This window comes from Musa acuminata, chromosome BXJ3-8 (assembly GCF_036884655.1).
Source record: "Musa acuminata AAA Group cultivar baxijiao chromosome BXJ3-8, Cavendish_Baxijiao_AAA, whole genome shotgun sequence".
In the NCBI taxonomy this organism is placed as follows: domain Eukaryota; kingdom Viridiplantae; phylum Streptophyta; class Magnoliopsida; order Zingiberales; family Musaceae; genus Musa; species Musa acuminata.
Window position 1 is genome coordinate 9,682,740 of NC_088356.1, and position 22,003 is coordinate 9,704,742.

General features: G+C 44.9%; 3 protein-coding genes across 3 annotated transcripts; 1 reads left to right on the forward strand and 2 right to left on the reverse strand.

Annotated features, from left to right (window-relative positions):
- The first annotated feature begins 3,669 nt into the window (after positions 1 to 3,669).
- LOC135644665 (uncharacterized) lies at positions 3,670 to 5,900 on the forward strand. Its single transcript, XM_065162445.1, has 5 exons — positions 3,670 to 4,178; positions 4,272 to 4,454; positions 5,287 to 5,356; positions 5,445 to 5,516; positions 5,616 to 5,900. Exons 1-5 carry the CDS (start codon positions 3,864 to 3,866, stop codon positions 5,657 to 5,659), a joined length of 684 nt encoding a protein of 227 aa, XP_065018517.1. The 5' UTR covers positions 3,670 to 3,863; the 3' UTR covers positions 5,660 to 5,900.
- Positions 5,901 to 6,836: 936 nt separating this feature from the next.
- Positions 6,837 to 11,232, reverse strand: LOC103993137 (LRR receptor-like serine/threonine-protein kinase RGI1). Its single transcript, XM_009413090.3, has 2 exons — positions 7,633 to 11,232; positions 6,837 to 7,551 (listed from the first exon to the last, which is right to left on the reverse strand). The coding sequence occupies exons 1-2, from the start codon at positions 10,610 to 10,612 to the stop codon at positions 7,127 to 7,129; spliced, it is 3,405 nt and encodes a 1,134-aa protein (XP_009411365.2). The 5' UTR covers positions 10,613 to 11,232; the 3' UTR covers positions 6,837 to 7,126.
- A 4,736-nt stretch (positions 11,233 to 15,968) lies between these two features.
- LOC135645439 (protein SOSEKI 3-like) lies at positions 15,969 to 21,432 on the reverse strand. The gene is made up of 5 exons (XM_065163811.1): positions 20,992 to 21,432; positions 20,825 to 20,894; positions 20,637 to 20,752; positions 19,580 to 20,519; positions 15,969 to 16,759 (listed from the first exon to the last, which is right to left on the reverse strand). The coding sequence occupies exons 1-5, from the start codon at positions 21,194 to 21,196 to the stop codon at positions 16,465 to 16,467; spliced, it is 1,626 nt and encodes a 541-aa protein (XP_065019883.1). The 5' UTR covers positions 21,197 to 21,432; the 3' UTR covers positions 15,969 to 16,464.
- Positions 21,433 to 22,003: the final 571 nt, after the last annotated feature.

The window sequence follows — 22,003 nt, forward strand, 5'->3', positions numbered from 1 at the left end:
GGAACTTGTGGTTCAACTAGTTGTTCAGGAGCTTGTTGTAATTCCTGAATTGCTTGATCTATTAGAATACTATTAACAACTTGCGGAATTTTAATGATTGGTTGTTCAGCACTAGTTTGTACTTAAGGAGTGCTATGAACTATAACCAATCTATCATTTGATGTGGAAGGTTGAGATTATATATGATCATGTGCGGAAACTATGTTCCTGAAATGATCGCTCTCACTAATCAGATCATTCTCAAGAAATTTAACGTTTCTTGATTCCACAATCCTAGTTGTGTGAGATGGATAATAGAATCTGTAACCTTTGGACTTTTCGGCACATCCAATGAAATACTCATTAATAGTCCTTGGGTCCAGTTTCTTCTCTTGTGGATTATATACCCTGACTTCAAACGGACATCCCCAAACGCGTATATGTCGCAAACTCGGTTTTCAACCTTTCCATAATTCAAATAGTGTCTTTTGAACAGCTTTGGTTGGAACTCAGTTTAATATATACATATCCGTCTTTAGTGCGTTAGTCCACAACTTGTCCATTTTCAGTATATATACCATAATATTCTCCACCCCTATCTGATCTCACAATTTTAATTTGCTTACCATATTGGTTCTCAACTTCAGCCTTAAAGACTTTGAAGACATCCAATGCTTCATTTTTGTTATGAAGCAAATATATGTACATATATCATGAGTAATCATCTATAAAGGAAATGAAGTATTTCTGACTATGTATGTCCATGTCTGGACAACATATATCAGTATGAATTATCTCTAATAAGTCTGAACTCCTATTAGTATCCCTTTTGGACTTATTAGTTTGCTTTCCCTTAATACAGTCCACATAAGTCTTAAAATTAGTAAAATCAAGAGTACTAAGTATTCCATCTTTAACTAATCTTTTAATTCTCTCTATAAAGATATGTCCTAATCTCCGATGCCATAATATAGAGGAGTCCTCATTAATATTACACATCTTAATGCTAGCGTGAACATGCATTGAACTTTGAATATTATCATTTTATAATAAAATATGATAAAGACCATTAGACAAAATACTATTCCCAATACAATCAGATTTATGTAATAAACGAAATAATGTGTCTTTAAAATTAAAGGAATATCCAAATTGTATGAGTCTGGAAACAGAAATTAAGTTTCATGACAAACTTGGTATATAAAAGGTTCTTTCCAATTTTAAAACAAAACCACTACTTAAAGTTAAAATGCATGTTCGAATTGCCTCCACATGTGAGCCCATCTTATTTCCTGATAAGATGCTTTGCTCACTTCCCACTGGCTTTCTTAGGTTTTACATACCCTACAAAGAGTTTGCAATATGGATTATTGATCCAGAGTCAATCCACCAGGTGTTAATATTAACATTGACCATATTAGATTAACAACATACATATAAGGTCGGTTTACCTTTCTTTTCAAGCCACTATTGGAATTTCGTGCATTCCTTCTTCATGTGTCCCTTTCTTTTATAAAAGAAACACCTTGCATCTTTCTTGATATCAGCTTGGGGTGGTATTTTACCTTTTCCCTGCTGATGAGCTTTCTGATTGGCTTGATGTTTGTTAGTTTTGTTCTTCCCGCGAGTGGTAACCATGAATGCACTCTCACCCAATTTCATCACTAGCCTCTCTTCTTCTTGAACACACATGGTCATTAATTCATTGATTGACCATTTGTCCTTATGTGTATTGTTTGAAATTTTAAAAGGGTCATATTAAGGTGGAAGGGTGTTCAGAATATAGTGCACCAGAAAGGATTCTGACATATTAACCTCAAGTTTCTTAAGTTGAGCTGCAATATCTCACATTTGCATTATGTGCTCATACACACCCTTTATGTTGGTGAGTCTAAGGGATGAGAATTTCATTATTAGGGTACTTGCTAGTGCCTTTTCCAAAGTGACGAATTGCTCATCGATAGCTTTTAGCAAGTCTCGGATATTTTCATGCTGGTCAACGGAACCACGTATGCCAACAGTCATCTTAGTTTTGATAAACATCATGCTGAGCCGATTGGATCACTCCCATCACTTATATAACGTGATCTCAGTTGGAGTGCTGGTATTAGTGACTATAGGTGGTTTATCTTTTCTTATAGCATAATCAATATCCATCCATCCTAAATGGAGGAGAACCCTCTCCTTCCATATCTTATAGTTATCACCATTAAGTTCGAGAATATCACATCGAATATCAAAGAAATTAATAGTTTGAGAAACTGAATAAAATCAAATATGCTTATGTCAAAATTTGAAGCTTAATAGACTAAATTACATGTTTTACCAATGTGAAACATGCCAAAAATATGAATCTCATGACATAAAAATTACCTATGGGCTGAATTATTAATTTAAATAGATTCAAATGGTCTTTATGATAAAACTATCAAATTATATTCTAATTCATAATCCCTGTGGGTAAATTATAAAAATAATTTAATATTTTATCCTGATTAATTATATTAAATATAATAAAAAATCATGTGGGATAACAATTATTATATGAAATATAATCAATCACAATATGCTGTCTAATTACTTATGTGATCCTTATTTTAACTTTATATATAATTTTAATTAATTAAGGATGCTATGACTAATTCTTAATTAATTAAGATTATATAGATCACTAGATATTTTAAACATATAAAATTAGCTCATAAACAAGATTAGATATAATAAATATGCATACATAATATGAGTATTTTATTATCTAAAATTATTGAAAATGTCATATCCTCATAATTTTCAATATGAAATATATCAAGAAGTTTAAAAAAGAAACCAAAATCAAATTATTTTCATGGTATAAAAATGAAAACTCTTTCGTATGTAGAGGTTAAAAGGCTCTGATACCAAATGTAAGAAATCATTGAAATCAACTTGTGTTTCTAAATCATTATAATAGAAACACAATAAAAACTAATGCGGAAATAAAATAGCGTACCTCCAACATTGTTGCCAAGAATTTCTACAGAGATTTCTTTTTGAACTTTGACACTTCTCAACTCAGAACTCTCGCTTTAGATGGTGTAGGAAAGTTTTTTTACTTCAAAGAGATGATTGAGCCCAAGGACCAAAATCCTCATATATATAGATGTTCTTCCATCAAAAACATTTATCATCACTAATTCATAACGTTCAAGAATTAATTCAAATTTGTAACGTTTGAACCATAACGAAGAACTTTAATGATATTAAATATTTAATTTAATAATAACGGTTTCATATATAAAGAATAAAAATTGAAATCATTTAAATAATAATAAATGAAGAAATTCATGATAATAAATTATGAATCTTGATGGTTATATTATTATTAAATAAGATATTTAATAATAACGATTACATTTGAGTGCTAACCCAAATTATGATGCTACGTATGAACCTGACAAAAGCCTATGGTTTGGTTTCGGCTAATTTGGCTCGATTAGTCCAACCGGTTCGATCCAATATGATCCATTTGGCAATTGAATTAATTAGGTCGATCTGCTTAACCCAAACTAACACGCATTGACTCATCTAAATCTTTAGCTCGATGCAAACCCAAACACCTTTCTGGCCCACATAAACGGGCGACGGGCGCAGGTGAGGGACAGGCACTGCGGCCCATCTCCTCATCACGCGATGGTGACGTGTAATTGGCGGACGAGGCTCGTCGTCGCTCGCGGCTGCCACTGCTGCTTACTCGGAAGTGCTTCCGACGATCTCGACCGGCCAGGGCACACGCCACCTGTTCACCCGAACCGTTGCTTTCCTGCGATCACGGGTGCATCGATCTAAATCACGTCCCCTTAGTAGAAGCGTCCTGCCTCTTCCCTTGGGTAGTTCGGAGGTCGATCATGGCTTGCAGCATCCCTTCCCAGGGAACCCTCTTCCTCCGCGTCCCCCTCAAACCCTCCCTCAGATCTCTCTTCTCCTCCTCCGCTTTAACCACAAGTACTTCTTGGAAGCCTCTTTTCCGCTCCTCCTCCTCCTCTGTTCTATCCAGGAACGATCGATTTCTCTCAGCCTCCGCATCCTTCGCCGACGACCTCCGCCCGGACCTCGGCGAGAATCCCGAGGGCATCATCTCCGGGGAGTGGCCGGATAATATGTCCCTCATCAACTACGACGATCTCCGCGCCTACCTGGAGACCCAGATCATCAGCCATAAGGTCTCTGTTTTTCTTTCTTCTCTCCTCCTCGTTTCTTCGTTTGGTTGATGTCGATGACTTCCTTCGACTTGTTTTCCTTTGGTATCGACGCAGACGAAGCCGTCGGCCAAGTTGGGGACGGTGATGTCGACAGAGATCCGGACGGCGAGGCCGGAGCAGACGCTGGAAGAAATCAACCACAAGTTCGAGGTCGTGTCCGGTCTTCCTGTCGTCGATGATGACCTGAGGTGCATCGGTGTCATCTCCAAAAAGGACAAAGCCAGAGCATCCAATGGGGTTTGTTTCTTCCCAGTTCTTATCCCGCCCTTTTTTCTTTCTATAGTCCAAAAATAGGGTTTGCTTTGTGCTAATCGAGTGAAATTGATCTGCCTCAATCCTATCATGTTCTGGCTAACCCTAGGAGGAGTCAACAGTTGTCACCATTGGAGATCGTTTCTCATCCATGGAAAGACAGTCTGACGTTCATATCCCTTACACCAAGGCATTCCAAGAAGCTAACATTTAACTCATAAATTTGAGGATCAATCACGTTTGTCGAGCATAGTTAATTTCTTGTACTTAATTGAACCTCATTTGGTTGGGGAAGGCATTTAAGACTGAGACTGAGCATCTGAGACTTGCAACGAGGAACTCATAACTTCTCTTCTTGAAAATGTAGGATTGATGTCATGTTTTTTGAGCAGAAAGAAAGGAAAAGATTATTCTATCTGGTTCATATAACTTTCTTGCCATCAACATCTTATCTCCACACTTGTCTGAAGATATTTCCCTGGACGTTGATAATAATGGTTCTAGGATTACATGGCTTGAACAAGTTTGTCAAGAGAACTGCAGCATTGGTAACCTTGGTTCAGTCATCATTCATATATGACTCTGTATGAAGAAGCATTTATTTGTACTAAATAGTCATCGGATACTCAATTTTTAGGATAAAATTTTGTTGTGAGCATATTTGATACTTGTTCATTACCGGAGCGGGTGACAGCGGGTGCCAACTTGAATGTATAGCTTACTGGTGATGAGGATATTAACATTATTTCGTTTTTTCATTCTCCTCAGACTCTTCTCAGCTATATTTTGTGCTAACTTCCAATTATTGTTTAAGCAGTTGAAATCCAAAGTTGGTGAAGTCATGTCTTCTCCGGCAATCATGCTATCGCCTGAGAAGACAGTTTTGGGTAACCTTCTTTACCAAGCATGGTTCTTTGCATGCATTTCTATGGTCAGATTTGGATCAAAATGTTTCCTACGTTCATAATTGTGCAGATGCTGCGGCTTTAATGCTTAAGAAGAAGATCCACAGGATACCGATCGTAAATGAGGAACAGAAAGTTGTAGGTAAGAGCTTCAAATTAAGAGAAGTAACATGTAATTTTCTTTGAGATTTTCAATGACGTACCTGATTCTAATTAAGTAATTTGAATTTTCTTAAATCAGGAATGGTTACCCGAACCGACATATTCCAAGTGCTCGAAACATAGGAGGTATAGTCCGTCCTTTGAGCGTGCCCTTCTGTTATGTTTATGAGGAATAAAGTCAAGGAGATGATTAGAATACTATATGGCTCCGACTCATGGGTTGTGATGCTGTTATTTACTGTGATGAAACTATCTATTGCGGTTGTGGTTATTAGGTCATAATTTTGTAAAGCTTACCATGCTGTTTCCCACTGTCCTACAACTGTTCTTTCAATTGGCATTGTTATCTGATGCTTAGGACAAACCCTTTGTATGTGGGTCCTTTTGCTGTCATTGAAAGCTAAACTTAAGTGCAGCATTAATCGAAACCGACATACATTTAAGAAAATCCAGAAACTAAGCATTTTGGCTCCATCCACTTAAGTCTCCATACTTTGAAGTAGTGATTATATTGTTATGTGTGCCCTGTTTTTTCTCTCTTGTATTGTTGGTTTAGCCATGAGGTTGTATCGTCTGATCTAAGATCTTTATACTAATTGATGTGGTCCGAGGGCAGTGCTTAATTTCAGGCTTGTTTTATGAGAACTCTATATGTCTTGTGATAAATTATACAATATTGTATTGTTGTAGAGCATCTAGAGTTGTTTAGGGGAAAGCTTAACAAAGACCTCGTGAAGGGACAAAAACATGAGGACAATGGTCCAAGTTTTCTTCATTGGATGAGCTGCAGTTTCTTTTGATTGAGAACTGTATCACATGGATAGCCAATCATGAAACTTGTGGTTAATTGTTCTGATAACTACTAGTCATAGACTCAGTGGATGCTGATGCTGATGCTGCTGGTGCTGGGTAGCTTCAAGGCCCAAATTATATAACGAGCATGTCCATTAAATTGGTTGCCTTGCAAAATTATTTTACATTTTCACTTGGTCGGCTGCTTTCATAAGCAACGAAACTCGCCCAGAGTGGCATATGCTGTTTGGGTATACTTCCTTGGCTGGCCTTTTATGTTTCTAGAGAGGAATAATTCATATTTAAGCCGCTCTGTACTTAAAAGCAGAATCATAGCAAGCTAATATTGATGGCATTCTGTAAATTGTCAGCCGACGGCCGGGAGCTTCAGCGGTAGCATCGCCACAATGCTGTTCCGGCCGGCATGGTGTTGGAAGACCGCATTGTTTCTTTTGCGTTCTGCAAGTGAAACAAGGACTCAGGGGAAGGATAGAGACCGGTAAATAAATGACAGTAAAATTTATAATCATATTTATTCGTCGAGCCCTTCTTTGTTGGTTTGGTAGTCACCTCTGTAGCTCAATCAAGGAGCTCTTCTTCACATCGTGTCTTGCAGATGCAAGGCAATGCTTAGTAGAAGAGCATAACAAAAGAAGTAGAGCAAATTACAAAGGTAAAAAAGAAAAAGGAGCAGAACGAAGAGGTACAAATTGTTGTCAGGAAGGATAGGCCGAAGGTGATTTGGACTTGGTGGAAGAGCGGATGCTGGAAGCAGATAAGCCGGAATTGTTACTGGCACTATGACCCTATTGGCACACCCAACGCACTGCTTGACGCCGACGTCGTAGCATCAACTGCCGCACTTGGTTCTGCCTTCTTGAGGAGGAAATCCACCTTCGCATACTCCTCCCTTTCATGGCGGATCTCTTTGAGCATTGCGGCCACGTCCTTCATGGTCGGCCGCTCGTCCGGAGTGGCGCTCACGCACAGGAGTGCCACGCCGAGCACCTGCAGCATCTCCTGCACGTCCGTCTCCGGCCGACCTTTGAGGCTCGGATCGAGCACCTCCAGGCTCCCCCTCCGCCGCTGCACCCAGTCCACCACATGCAGCCCCTCGGGGATCGTGGGGTCGATCGGCTGCTTCCCAGTTAGCACTTCCAGCATCACCACGCCGTAGCTGTATACGTCGCTCTTCTCCGTGATCTTCATCATGTATCCATACTCTGCAAACGATTCACCGCAATCAGGCATTGGTAGGTATTCCCTGCAGCAACGAGACAGCAAAATTCGAAACAGATACCAACCAGGAGCAATGTAGCCGTAGGAACCCGCGACGGTGTTCGAGGACCGAGCAAGATCCCCGTCCTCCACGAGCTTCGCAAGCCCGAAGTCGGCCAGGTAGGCCTCGAAGTCGAGGCCGATGAGAATGTTGTTGGCCTTGATATCTCTGTGAACTATCGGCGGAACACAATCATGGTGGAGGTAGGCAAGACCCTCGGCGGCCCCGAGGACGATCTGATACCGCAAGTCCCACTCCAGTGAGAACCCGGTGCGCTCGTGGAGCAGCCCCCCCAGACTGCCGTTGGCCATGTAATCGTACATCAGCAGCCGGGTGTTCTTGTTCCAGCAGCACCCGAGGAACCTCACGATGTTCTTGTGCCGGATGGAACCGAGCGTCCGCACCTCAGCCGAGAACGAGTCTCTGACTCTGCTGCTGTTGCAGTCCTCTTTGGCCGCCATTTTCCCGGCCGATGCACTCGTTGGCCATAGCTTCTTCACGGCGATGGCTTCCCCGTTATCCATTTGGACGCGGTAGACCACTCCGGAGCAGCCTTTCCCGATAACGTTGGCATCCACCAGGCTACGCACAACCTGGTCCACCGAAAAGCTCAGCTTCTGGAAGGGAGTGAACTGCCATGGCCAAGACATCCCGCCGCCCATCTCGGAGTCATCGTCTTCGCTGCCATTCCCTGCTGCCATTCTTTTCGCCCTTATAGTTGCGATCAACCCGAGAAGCATCGCGACCGTCGAAGTGATCAGCAGTGCTATGGCTAACTTCAACCTGTGCACTCTTCTGCTCTCCGCTTCTGCCGTCATGATTGGCCGCCCGTTGGCGTCCAAGGTGACGAAGCACACGTCTCCACCGTGGGTGCAGAGCCCCTGGTTGCCGGCAAGATCGGAGGCCGAGAGCTGGCGAAAGAGCTTGGTGTCGGGGAGGTAGCCGGTGAAGTTGTTGTTGGAGACGTTTAGTGTGACCAGGTTTTCTAGTTCAGAAAGAGGTGCGAGACTACCGTCGAGCAGGTTGTACGATACGTCGAGAACCGATAGTTTACTGAGGATAGAGATCTTCTCCGGGATCGGTCCGGTGAGCGCATTCCTGCTGAGATTTAGAGCAATGTCGAGCCCCTCGATGAGGCAGAGGTCAACGGGGATCCCGCCAGTGAGTTGGTTGCTACTAAGGTCAAGCAATTCGAGGTTCGAGCACCGGCCAAGCGAAGGTGGTATCGGGCCGGTGAGTGAATTCCCACTAAGCACCAGCTTGTTTATGGAAGCCAACTTGCCAAAGCTACCGGGGATCGGCCCCGTAAGCTGGTTGAGCGACAGATCGAGTACCTCCAGTCTGGTGATCCAAGATAAGGAATCGGGTACGGCACCGGAGAGCGTGTTGTTACTGAGGTTGACCATTTGGAGCTGGGAGCAGTTGCCGATGGAAACAGGAACAGGGCCGGTGAGCCGGTTGGCGGAGAGGTCGAGGAAGTCGAGGCTCTTAAGCCCGCCGATCTCGACCGGGATGGGGCCGGCAATGCGGTTGTTGGCGAGGCGGAGTCGAATGAGGGAAGTGCACCTGCCAATCTCGGCGGGTATCGGGCCGGAGATGTCGTTGGAGAGCAGCAAGAGCTTGGTGAGGTTGGGAAGGAGGAAGAGGCCGGGAGGCATGGGGCCAGTGAGGTGGTTGTGGGAAAGGTCGAGTGCCTGGAGGTTCGACAGCGAGGCGAGGGAGAGAGGTATAGCGCCTTCGAGCAGGTTCTGCCACGCGAAGAAGACGGCGAGCGACTTGAGCCCCGCGAACTCCGCGGGGATGAGGCCGGAGATCTGGTTAGTGTCTATCTGGAGCTGGAAGAGCGACGTGAGGTTGGCAAGAGAAGGCGGTAAGGATCCGGAGATGTTGTTGTCACTTAGCATGAGATCTTGGAGGTTCGAGAGCGCGCCCAAAGATGGCGGGATGGCGCCGGAGATGGAGTTGATGGAGAGGTCCATGGATCGGAGGGAAGAAAGGCCACCGAACTCGTCCGGGATGGGGCCGGAGAGCACATTCTGCCACAGGAGAAGCCTCTCGAGCTTCGGCAGCCGCCCGAGCGACGGTGGCAGCGGACCGGAAAGCGAATTCTCGTAGAGGTAGAGGTTGACGAGCGACGAGCAGTTGCCGAGCTCCGGCGGGATCGACCCGGACAGCATGGTGGTGTAGATGGACAGCGTTTGGAGATTGGACAGCCGGCCAAGCGACGCCGGAATGGGGCCGGATATCTTAGTATCGGCAAGGCCGAGGACAGATAGGTTGGCGCAGCGGGAGAGGGAGTCGGGTATGGATCCGGAGAGGTCGCGGTTGCCGCCGGCACGGAGGGTCTCGAGGAGGGAGAGGTCTCCGAGGGAGTCCGGGATGGGGCCGGAGAGACGGTTGTCGAAGATGATGAGGTGGCGGAGGCTGGCGGCGGCGCTGAGCTCCTCCGGGATGGGGCCGGAGAGCTGGTTGGAGTTGATTATGAGGGAGGCGAGGTATGGGAGGCGGGAGAGGGTGGGGGGTATGGCACCGGAGAGGGAGTTGGAGCTGAGGTCGAGGAGGGTGAGGAGGGAGCAGGCGGCGAAGTCGGTCGGGATGGTACCGGTGAGGTTGGCATCGGAGACGACGAGGGTGGTGAGGGAGGGTAGGGCGCTGCACAGCCCAACGGGGAGGGGGACGGTCAGGGGAACGGATTGGATGGTGATGGTGGACACGGAGCCGGCGGCGTTGCAGGTGATGTGGCTCCACTTGCACGGCGTCGCGTGCGCCGGGTTCCAGTCAGAGAGCGCTCTGGATAAGGGGGAGGAGGAAGAGGAGTTGATCCACCGGTAGAGCGCAGTGACTTCTTGGCTGGCAGAAGCTAGCGAAGAGGAGAAAGACGGCAGTAAGAGTAGCAGCGGCAGGAGGAAACAGAAGCGGAAGAGAGGGAGGAGGAGGCAGTTGTGGCATGGGAATGATGGAGGGTGGCCAGCCTGCCTCGACCTCGACCTCGACCTCGGCATCATCAAAGCCCCTTCTCGGCTTCAAATCCCAACTCGCTCTCCTCCCCCGGTGCTCTCTCACTTCTTGTTTTGCATTGGGTATCCCCTCTTTGTTTGCTCTCCCTCCCTCCGCTTCCCCTCTTTTAAATCTCTATTCCCTGAGCACCTCAAAGCCTTTTTCATTTGGGTTCGATCCACCGAGTTCAATTATTCGGAAGGGTGGGACGCGAGTCGGGCGCACTGGGTTGCTTGCGACGTCGGATCGCATGACGCGCGGGGCAGCAGCAAAGTGACGACGTGCCTTGGTGGGAGGAGCTGTTGTGCAGGTGGCTACTGTTGCACTCCCTAAACAAGTCTTATGGATTCGCCCGATGTGTTGAAACGGGATGCTCTCTCTCTCTCTCTCTCTCTCTCTCTCTCTCTCCCCCCGGTGGCGAGTGTCGTTTCGGAAGACACGGAGCATCTCAACGCAGTGTTTCGTGTGGCATAAATAAAGAAAGATAAACACAGTAACGACACGAACAAAACGTAACTTGTGAGAGTTACTGATATGATTCTTCGATCTTGCTATTGTCTCTTCCACAGCGAGACGGTGCTGAGCTCTACTCACCCTTCTCTCCCTTTCTTGTGGCTGTGGCTTAGATGGCTTGTTGGGATAGGCTTTGAGCTCCCTCGTTCGAAGCTCCAAAGCCTAATAAATATGCAGTGCTTGTGACGGTGAAGCGTGTCGCTATACTTTTTAGAGGCCGGTCATGTTCGCGTGGGTGTGTCCTTTTCTGGTCAAAGTGGGTCATGATGTGTCCCATACAGATAGATCATATTGTACAGAACAAGGTTTGGCCTATAGCCTTAGGACTCCATGAACTCTGACTTCCTTCTTACGATGCATACAGAGTAAACACTCATAGTAACTACACACTGTCTTTATTATGTTTGTCTACTGATAAGAACAGGCTGATTGGTCTGTGGCTTCACATGCACTGCACGTGCTACACACTGATATTATCCACCATTACAAGGGCCAATGCGAGAGAAGAGAGATAAAATAGAATACCTGATGTCCAAACTCTCCATAGTCATCCATGTTGAGCTCACACCCCATGTTTGAAGTTACCAGTGCATTTACCCTCATCCCAAGGCCTAGACCACATGGTGGATTTCACCGTTTCCCCTCCTCCCTCTCTGCTCTAACCTCGTCGATACCGCAACGCAAGAAGCAGTGAGGTTAGTGGATGCAATGCAAAGGGGGGTCAACTTCAGCTACAGTTCCTTGGCCCATACAACATAAAGCTAAGCGGCGGTTTCCGGTGACGCCCTTGTTTTAAGGGTCTTCCGCCTCGGGCCACACACTCCCTACTCGAATCTATTGGGACCCTCAGTAGGCATATTGAAAGAATGGGGTTCCTCGAAGGATACTGGTGTGGGAATAGGAGGATCCATGCATATAAAGAGTCTCACGTGACCGAGACTTAAACAAGCGATCCATCTACTTAAAAGCATACAAAAAGAAGATAGGATAAGCTAAAAGAAAACAGAGGATGGTCCTTTTCGATAGCTATAAGCCATGGGGGAAGGTGTGAGTAGGGAGAACAAACCTGATCTTGGTCCAAGTATCCCGGGCTAAAGCAAAGGAAGCATGGACTGGAGCTGCAAGCCGGAGAGAGGGTGTTATTATTAGCCAGCAAAAGCAGCAAGGCACATGGTGGATCACTTGTGCTTTCCTTGACCACCATGGCTGATGTGATGCTGCTTCATCGCCAGTCTTGCCGCTGAAGCAACTCGGTAGCGGTTGGTGGTGGTCCGTGACATGGTGCATGAACTACTCCCAACTCGCTTGACCCAATAATAGCATTCGATTGGGTTCGAGTCCATCGGATGGTGGAGGAAGAAGACCCACCAAATTCCATGGGTCAATGTCGAGTCTCGCCAGCCTAGCGAGTAGAGTCTGCTGAGAACGAGGCTTAGGGACAAAAAGGTTTCCTATATTGCAATCAAAAACAGAGCAAGCATAAAGTATTGATCGAATGATGAATGATTGCTTCCGTTCTCGCACGCACAGATAACAATTTGGTTGTTTATCTCCTTTGCACTCACATATATGACTACTTCGAGTCAACGAATGCATACTCCTGTTCTGTATCAGGCTCCTTAATGCTTATTAGTAATTGGGAGGCAACCAAACATGGTCTTTGATCACGCAAAAGGGCATGATTGGGTGGCCAACAGTGGGTGACAGGGTGCAGAATTGGCCATGGTTGGATCACAGCTTCGTATTCGTGCGAGAGGAAAGGTTTGATAGCAGATAAGATTTCCTCAACTGCACGAGGAAATCTCTGAGCAGTTGAGGAAAATCCTCTCTGCCTGCTATCCGCCAACGCCGCCCACACCGAGCTAACGTTCCGACTCAACGGAGGACAGTTCATCGCTGCAGTTCATCGTCACCGCAGCTGTCGCAGCAAGGCAACTCGCTGCTCACGACGCCGGACTTCGCGGGCGTCGTACGTGTCGTCCGCCTCGGAAACAAAGGCGCTGGCCACACTGTCTTCTTCCACCGCAGCGACGCTTCCACCGCTGGTTCCCCTGCTCCACCACCGCCACTGCTTCCCGGACAAGGCAACTCATCGATTCCTCTTCTTGCGCCACCATAGCTTCCTCTTCTTCCTCACTGCTCCGAGCGTTCTCTACCTCAGCAGCTAACCTCGCATCCCAGCAGTAGGGATCGAGATAGGCGGTGGACGTGTGTGGGGCGACGTCCACGGAGCCGTTCTTCTCCCTGACTCTGCAGTTGGCCATCGGACACATCTTGATGCTGTCGATCTCTCACATTGCTCCCAGATCTGCAGCCATCACCGCAAAGCACCAGATCTAGTCAATCCGGCGACTTCGAACTGCTACCTCGGAGTTTTTCTCTCTAACAGTGACAGCCTGTGAACAACACCAAAGCTGTTATCTTCATCAGCCGCCCCAATCTCGGTAGCATAGAACATTGGAGATCAGCATTGCTGCAGCTCTCTTGAGCATTGCTATATCTCTCTTCAGCATTGCAAACCGTATTGCAGTCCTGATCTACAAAGTTGTAGCAACTTAGCCTCCAAATGCAGCGACCCTACAACTGACTACTCCCTCGTATACGTATCTTCAAATGTCTTCATCGTCAACCTCTGATATCCCAGTTGTTGTCCCTGTAGGGAACCATAGCACTTTTCAATCTACAGGCCTTATCACTATCAATGTAGCAGCACTTATTCCATTCAAATTATCAAAAAGTGGAAACTATGCATCTTGGCGGGCACAACTTTCTAATCTTCTATTTGGATATGATCTCCTAGGTTACGTTGATGGCTCTCTCCAATGTCCATCTGCAATGGTTAATATCCCAGGAGAACCAAGTCCAGTACCAAATCCAAACCATAAATTATGGTTACGTCAAGATCGCCTTATCCTTCAAGCTATTCAAGCCTCCGTCGCTGGGTCCGTTGCTCCACTGATATCTTCATGTACGACTGCTGCTGAAGCATGGTACAAGTTGCAAACCACTATAGTAAATCACTCTCGTACAAAGAACTGGCAGCATCAGCACAAAGGTTTGGTTATGTTGCCTCCTAACTCTACGGGTCACAAACCAAATCCCCTTCATCCACATCATCAACACTTCAATCAACACTATCAAGATGGAAACTTCCATAATCATCAGCCCTGGAGTTCTGACCTCACTAGCCAACAAAGAGTCATTTGCCAACTATGTGACAAAGTTGGACATTCTGCGAAGGTCTGTCGGTCTCGACCTACTCCTTCACGATGGCCTCAGGCGAATCTCATGACTACACCAACTACTCACCAACCTAATTGGAGTGTGGACTCTGACGCCTCTCATCACATCACCTCTGATCTTCAAAACTTGTCCATCCATAACAACTATGACAACAATGAAGATATCATCATCAGTGACGGTAAAGAAATTCTCATTACTCATATTGGTTCCACATCGCTTAGTTCACATAACACAATATTTACACTCAATGATGTTTTGTGTGCTCACATCAAATGCAATCTTATTTCCGTTTCTCAATTTTGTAACTAAAATAATACCTTCATTGAATTCTTTCCTAACTTATTTCTTGTCAAGGAATTGAGCACGGGAGCATCTTTGGTCCGAGGCCAGAGTAAAGACAACATTTACGAGTGACCGTCAGTTACACAAGTCACCCAGCCCACTGCCTACTCTTTCGTCGCAGCTCCAATTGATGTGTAGCATCGTCGTCTTGGTCATCCCTCATTCTCTATCCAGTAAAAATTATTTTCCCATTTTTCTTTTTCTACTATTAAAAATAGTAGCATTATATCTGATTGTGATACTTATTTAAGCAATAAAAGTCCTAGGTTTTTTTTTGAATCTCCTCCATGTCATGCTCTAGACCTTTTGAAATTATTTATACGAATGTTTATGGTCTTGCCCCAATCACTTCTTTTGATAAGTTTAGATTTTATATCATTTTCGTATACTACTTTATCAAAGTATACATGGCTATACCCTCTCCATCATAAATCTGAAGTTTCAATAATTTTTTTCAACTTTAGACGGTTAGTCGAGAACTTCTTTCAGTCTATAATTAAAACAGTTTACTCTAATGGAGATAGTGAATATCAATCCCTCACATCCTATCTCTTAGCTTGTGGTATACAACATCTTAAACCGTCCTCACATACTCCTCAATTAGTTGGTTTTGCTGAATGCAAACATCGATATATAGTTGAAATCGACCTCACACTCCATCAAGCTTCCATGCCAATCATCTTTTGGTATGTAGCTTTTCAAACTGCCGTCTACCTCATCAATCGTATGCTCACTCCAGTCCTTCAATACCAGTTACCATTTGAAAAACTGTTTCACAAATCTCCAAACCTTCAAAAACTCAAAGTATTTGGTTGTTTGTATTATCCATGGCTACGTTCCTATGCCTCGCATAAGCTAACATCATGATCTAAACCTTGCATTTTTATTAGATATTCTGTTGAACATAACGTTTTTCATTGTTACGAACCTCAAACTCAAAAAATCTTTATATCATGTTATTTTTATGGAGTCTATCTTTCTGTTTCAAAATCTTGAGTCTCCTGTTGTGCGCCCTTCTCCGACAACTATGCATCACTAGAGTACATTGTCGATCTCGTCAAACGAGTCTCTCACAACACCACTCGATCATTCTTCTCACTATCCACACTGGTTCAATAGCTCCTCACTCTCTCTGTTGCTCTTCTCCCTTTATCAAGGTTTACGTATTGCTTGCCAATAGAGAGCTTGTTCAGGGCTCACCAACAGTTCTTCAAAATGGCACTCCAGAGGAAGGCGACAGAATTTTCTGACACTGCTATCATGTAATCAGTGAAGTTGGTGGCCAATTTCCATCGACAACAATTTGTAAGCCGGTTGACCGGAGTAAAGATCTAGCTTTTTCGATTGTTGATGATGCTCATGCAACCAGAGCTTCCTATGGGCATACAAAAAACCTAGACAAATGAGGGAAGTGAAAGTTTGCTGAAGACACAGAGCAGATGAAATGCAACCTCCGGTGTTTCACAAGTGAGACCATTGCAGAAAAAGCTAGATTTGCGGAATCGGAATCGAATTCGAAACATAATAACATAACCTGAATGAGACCATTGCAAATCACACATCAACCTTTCATGCTCACCACTCAACAGTTCGACAAAGATGGACTGAACTTGTAAAGCTCTACTCAAGAATCAGAACCCTCCTCGCTATCATAACATGGGGCTCTGGACTGAATGGTTACACGAGCTCCCGATGTAAGTCTGCAAGAAGCAAGTACAATCTATCAAGTGAAGAAGCAGCACTCGATCACAATAATGGTTGATTAAGGGCAAGGAGAAACATAACTTTCCTCGATCATGATCACCTTCTCCTTTCTTTCTTTTGTAGATTCTACACCAGTGGATGATTCATTGACTGACAAGGTGATCCTTTGGTTTGCACTTTGAGATGCTTCCCTGCAATCTAGTCCATCAGAAGATTTCCTCGAGCCATCTGAGATAGATGACACACTTGCTTTACTTTTAGGCTGCTTGTTAATCGTGCGAGGGAGACACTTCGAGGGTGATGAATCCATTAGCTTAGCCGTGCCCTGCTCTGAGTCTGGTGTCTTGCAATTCCTTTGAATTATCGAGTTATATATATGAAGCGCTAATTTAGCAGCACCATCAAAAGAATAAGAAGCACAGTGCAAGCTACTACGGAGACTAAACACTTGGATGTATGTGTATTGCCAAATAAATACTAGGATAAGAATGTAAGAATAAGAATCAAATACACAAGTAAAAATTTTCAACCGTATTCATATAAGAATATGACTTCTTGTCAAATCCCAGCTTATCCTGCCATATTACTGACAGCATTTGCTTCTTTGGACTCAACTTATAATGATTTTAGTTAATCAAGTCAAGAAAATTTATAGTATGCAGTAAATACCCTACATTTAGATGATAATGGAAATACTCGCACCAATAAGTGCTTGACATGTGGTAACCTAGTCAACATGAGGAGATTAAGAGACAAATACTAAGGGAATATTTTGCTTATATCTCAGAATATTTTTCAGGTAAAACCCATCCGGCCATAGAAATTGAAGTCGGTTATTGTTTACTAAATTTACTCCACCTCATTGATTATTGACTTGAATATCGAAAGGACAGCCAAGAAACCCACCCGACCCCGGTCTTCATATAGATTAGGAGTGTACACACACCCGAGACCACCTTAGCCCTCGAGCCAGAGTCCAAGTCTCCCTTTTGACTGCATTAGACTTTTTGCGCACGCGACCGAAATCGAGTCGGGCTAATTTGGACATCACCAACATCACTACCATTAATTTGGTGTTAGAAGAAGGGCTTATGCCATAAGAACATCATTTAGTTAACCCACTCAATGGTCGCTCTAACAAGGGTCCTCCCACCCCTCACCCACAACGTGGCCGAAATGACCCAAAGTGCTACTTATGATGATAACATGGCTCGAAGCATTCTGTATGACGATAGCTCAATCAACACAACCCGAAGCACTCCCCTACAATGACAACACAACTAAAATGGCCTGAAGTGCTCCTATGACAATAATATGATCAACACAACCCAAATTGCTCCTCTATGAAAGCAACACGATTGACATGACCTGAAGTGCTCATATACAAAAACAACATGATTGACACAACCCGAAGCACTCCCTAAAATGACAGCTTAGTCGAAATGACCCGAAGCACTCTCTATGATTACACTGTGGCCAACATGGCCCAAGCGCTCCTCTACGATGATAGCATGACCGAAATGGCCTAAAGTGCTCCCTGTGATGACAGCACAACAGATATGGCCAAAGCACTACTCTATGACAATAGCACAATCGACACGATCTAAAGCACTCTCCTGTGATGACAATGCAACCAAAATGGTATGAAATGCTCCATACGATGACAGCATGGCTAACACGATTCAAAGCGCTCCTCTATGATAACAGTGCAACCAAAATGACCTGAAGTACTCCCTACAATGACAACGTGACCAACACGGCTTGAAGCACTCCTCTATGATGTCAATGTAACCGAAATGGCTCGAAGCGCTCCACTATGATAATAACACAAACCAAAATGGTCCAAAGTGCTCCCTATGATGACAATATGACCAACATGGCCCAAAACACTATGACAATTTCGACCAAATGCTCGAGGTGCGTAACTCGGCGAGTGCCCAAGGCAACCAGGTTGATAGGTGCCCTAGGTGCCTTGGTCGGTTGATGCTCGAGATGGCTAGATTAGTCAACACCCGAGGTGGCCAACTCGGTCGAACGCTTGAGGCAACTAGGTTGGCCAGTGCCCGAGATGGCTAGGTTGGCTGATGCTCGAGGTGTTCAGGTCGATCATGTTCAACATGACTAGGTTGGCCGATGTCCGATGCAACTAGATCAATCAGAGACAATTATAAGGGTTTGACATGTGGTAGACAAATGATATGGGATCTCTTAAAGAGAGTTCTCGAAGTACAAATGATATGAGAAATATTTACACCAATAATTGTCTACCCTAGATGTGGTAGCCTAATCAATACGAGAAGGATAAAAGACAAATGATTAAGGAATATTCTACCTATGCTTTAGAATATTCCCCAAGTAATACTATTAAAAGTCCATCAGGCCATAGAATTCGAGTCAGTTACTATTTGCTAAATTTACTCCACCCACATTAGTTATTGATTTGAACTTAAAAGGAAACTAATTAAGAAACCTCTTCGACCTTGGTCTTCATACAAGTTAGCTATGCAGAACGCACCAAAGTTTACCTTAGCCCTCGAGTGAGTATCTGAGCCTCCCTTTTGATCACATCATATTTCTTACACATGCGATCCAAAATAGAATCGAGCTGATTTGGACATCATCAAGATCATCACTTTTCAGCTTATCACTTGCCCACTACAAGCTTCAAATATCAAAAATCCAAGGGCGTTGTTCATTGTAAAAAAAAAACAATCTCATAACACAATTGACATTTGCCACTGTGGACACAAAGATTAGATGATTTCAAATGGATGTAAGTAATTTTTCTTTCTTCATTTTGATAACCAACACAGCTCATGTCAGAAAAAAAAAACAGTTTAAAACTTTCTCAAGGAGTAATCAATACTACCATCTAAGATTAGCTTAAAAATGAGCTGAAATGCCGAGTTCATCCACAGGTCCTTGTCTTTATTTAGGAAACTACTAATAAGTCATTCTTATCAACAATGTTCCAACTGCATAGTTACTGGTTATGACTTTTGGTGATTTTACTGATTTAAATCGACCAAGATTCTCTAGTTATCTAATTCAGAGTGGACTAAGATGTAACATTAAACTTCTCCTTGAATAATACCTATAATAATAAATAAATAAATAAATATGGCAGTTAAACTTAAATATGCATGTGGACACAAGAAAAAGCCCAGAAGTACCTATCTGCATTGTATGAAGAAGAGCGTTTAAGAGTGGGCAGCATCATTTCTCTTACTATATTCTTGTGCTTCTTCAGCTCAATCAAGCTCCCACTGAAATATTCCTTGCTTTCTACTCTCGATCCCATTAGCCTCGGATGCTCCGACAGGTAGTCAATCTCTCCAAGCATCATGGATCCACCAAACATTGGCGAAGATAACTTTACATGGGAGAGTCTCGGCCTGTAGGTCGGCACCAGACCAAAGCTGTGGTGATCCTTCACAGAGATTGATCCACATGTAATTAATTGCATCAACACATTTGTTGGCCTTAACTTTGGCTTTGCACGAAAGAGGGCCTCCTCTTCCTCCTCCTCCTCCTTATGCATCCGAATTAAAGAGCTCTTTATCTTACTGGTATCAGCTCTAATTAAAGATTCCAAGGTCTCCATCTTCCCACTAGAGGATGAATTGCTCCACGAAGTTGGTGCCGGTGAAATTGCATCCCCACCAGTCTCTAAGCGCTCTTTGGATCGCTGGTCATGGCTCCGCAGCCTCTTAACGAATTCAAGATCCACCGAGCTGTCATCAGTTGAAATTCCTCGGGTGAAGATGGCACGACCTCCACGGGCATTCATCTCTCCATCGTCATCCGTCTGAGTCGAAGCATCTGCAGCATTGACGGACTTATAAGCTCGGGACTCTGTTGGACCCACCAAACTCTTCTCCCATGCTGGAGGCCTTGGGGGTCCGAGACCTGGACAATGAAGCAAAGGGGAATGCTCATCGTCGCGAGGGGAAGGCGGTGACGGCGGTGGCTTTGGCTGTTCGATTGCAGACGAGGCAGGGGAAGAGGAGGAAGAACCGGCGGCTTCTTGAGTTCTTGAAATCGCGGGGTTCTCTTGCTGCTGGGGCTTCAAGTTCAGCAACCTGCTGTTGCCATTGCTTTGATGAATCCGATCTAGATGAGCAGAAATACGAGACAACATTTGTGATTACACTTCCTTGGCTTTCTATCACAAGTACAATTCCGAAACAAGTTTCATGTTGGGAAAAATGATACTACGTTTTTAGGTACCTGAAGGAGACTGATCTAAGAGCTCAGAGCCCTTGAGAACGTACTCGTTGCCATTAGCCGGGAGCACGAGATCATCCTCGGCGAGGTCATGCCACACGAATCCATTCTTGTAGCTCCTGAATCATCATCCCCGTAGACATTATTATAAACCGAAGCAAAAAAAGAAACGATTTTTACCACCCAACTACCTCTTGCAAGACCACGAATACATGGCGGGCATTCCCTTTCCTCTCAACACGTTGAGCCGATCGATCACATCTACAGAACAAGACAGGATGTAACCCCATTCAGCGCAATGATGATCACGATAAATCAAACCTTTTCCACTGGATTGGGTTTGATTAGTACAGCCGACCTCTCAGGTACAGCCCGTCGGGGGAAGAGAGGGGGACTTCGATGAAATGAGGGTGCTCGAGGTGGCGGTTCCGACAGAGGTAATACACCACGGGGATCTTCCTCCCCTGGGGCAGCGGCGGCGGCGGAGGTGATGGCGGCTCCGCCCAATCGCGGGCGCTCTCCGGACTGGCAAGGCCGCCGTACTTCGTCGCTCGCTCCTCCATCACTTGCTTCCTATCACTCTCAACGGTAGTGGAGAAAGGGACTCGATAAATGTGGGATTTTGAAATGCGTATGGATAGGGACTGTGAAGGCGAGCAATAAAGCGAGATGATGAGGCGTTGCTCCTGCCCTGCGTTCCCAGCCAAGCTTGGTGGCGTTCGCGGAGGGGGCGAAGGAAAAAGAAAGCGGTTGCGTTCGAGCAGCGGAGCATTGATTGCTCATGGGGAGCGGGGGAGGGACGAACCAAAAGGCCTCGGGAGCCCCAACGCTCGTTGGAGCCATTCTGTTGTCCAACCTCCAACGAACGACGACGACACGTTCGATGATCCATTAAGATTCGGAAAAACAACCGTTGATCTCATATCGAATCTTATATTAAAGTATTGTCCCTCTAACCGTGGCCCACCTGGCAAGTTTGGCCGACTTACGGTACGATCTACGCCATAACTCTAATCGGGACACGAAGCGACCCTCGTTACTTCAATAGGTCATCCCAAACTTGACGTCCGACGGAGTCAATGCAACCACCACTTCGATTTGACATAAAGGAGAGAGAGCAAACGATTCAAACATAAGGATCCAATTTGGATCAAAAGCGGATGTCGGTACCCGATAATGGTCTCGCGTGGGTGAATGCGGACTACATGACTCGGATCAATTGGGGAACAAATTCTCGCGCATGATTCGAGTACATTTTATGGTGCGCACGGACGTGCCGTCGGTCTCATGAGCTTTTTCGTTGGCATGGGGGCGTGCGTGAATCCCGAGAGGACCAGTGATTGACTCCTGTAATGGGATAATGATGAGAG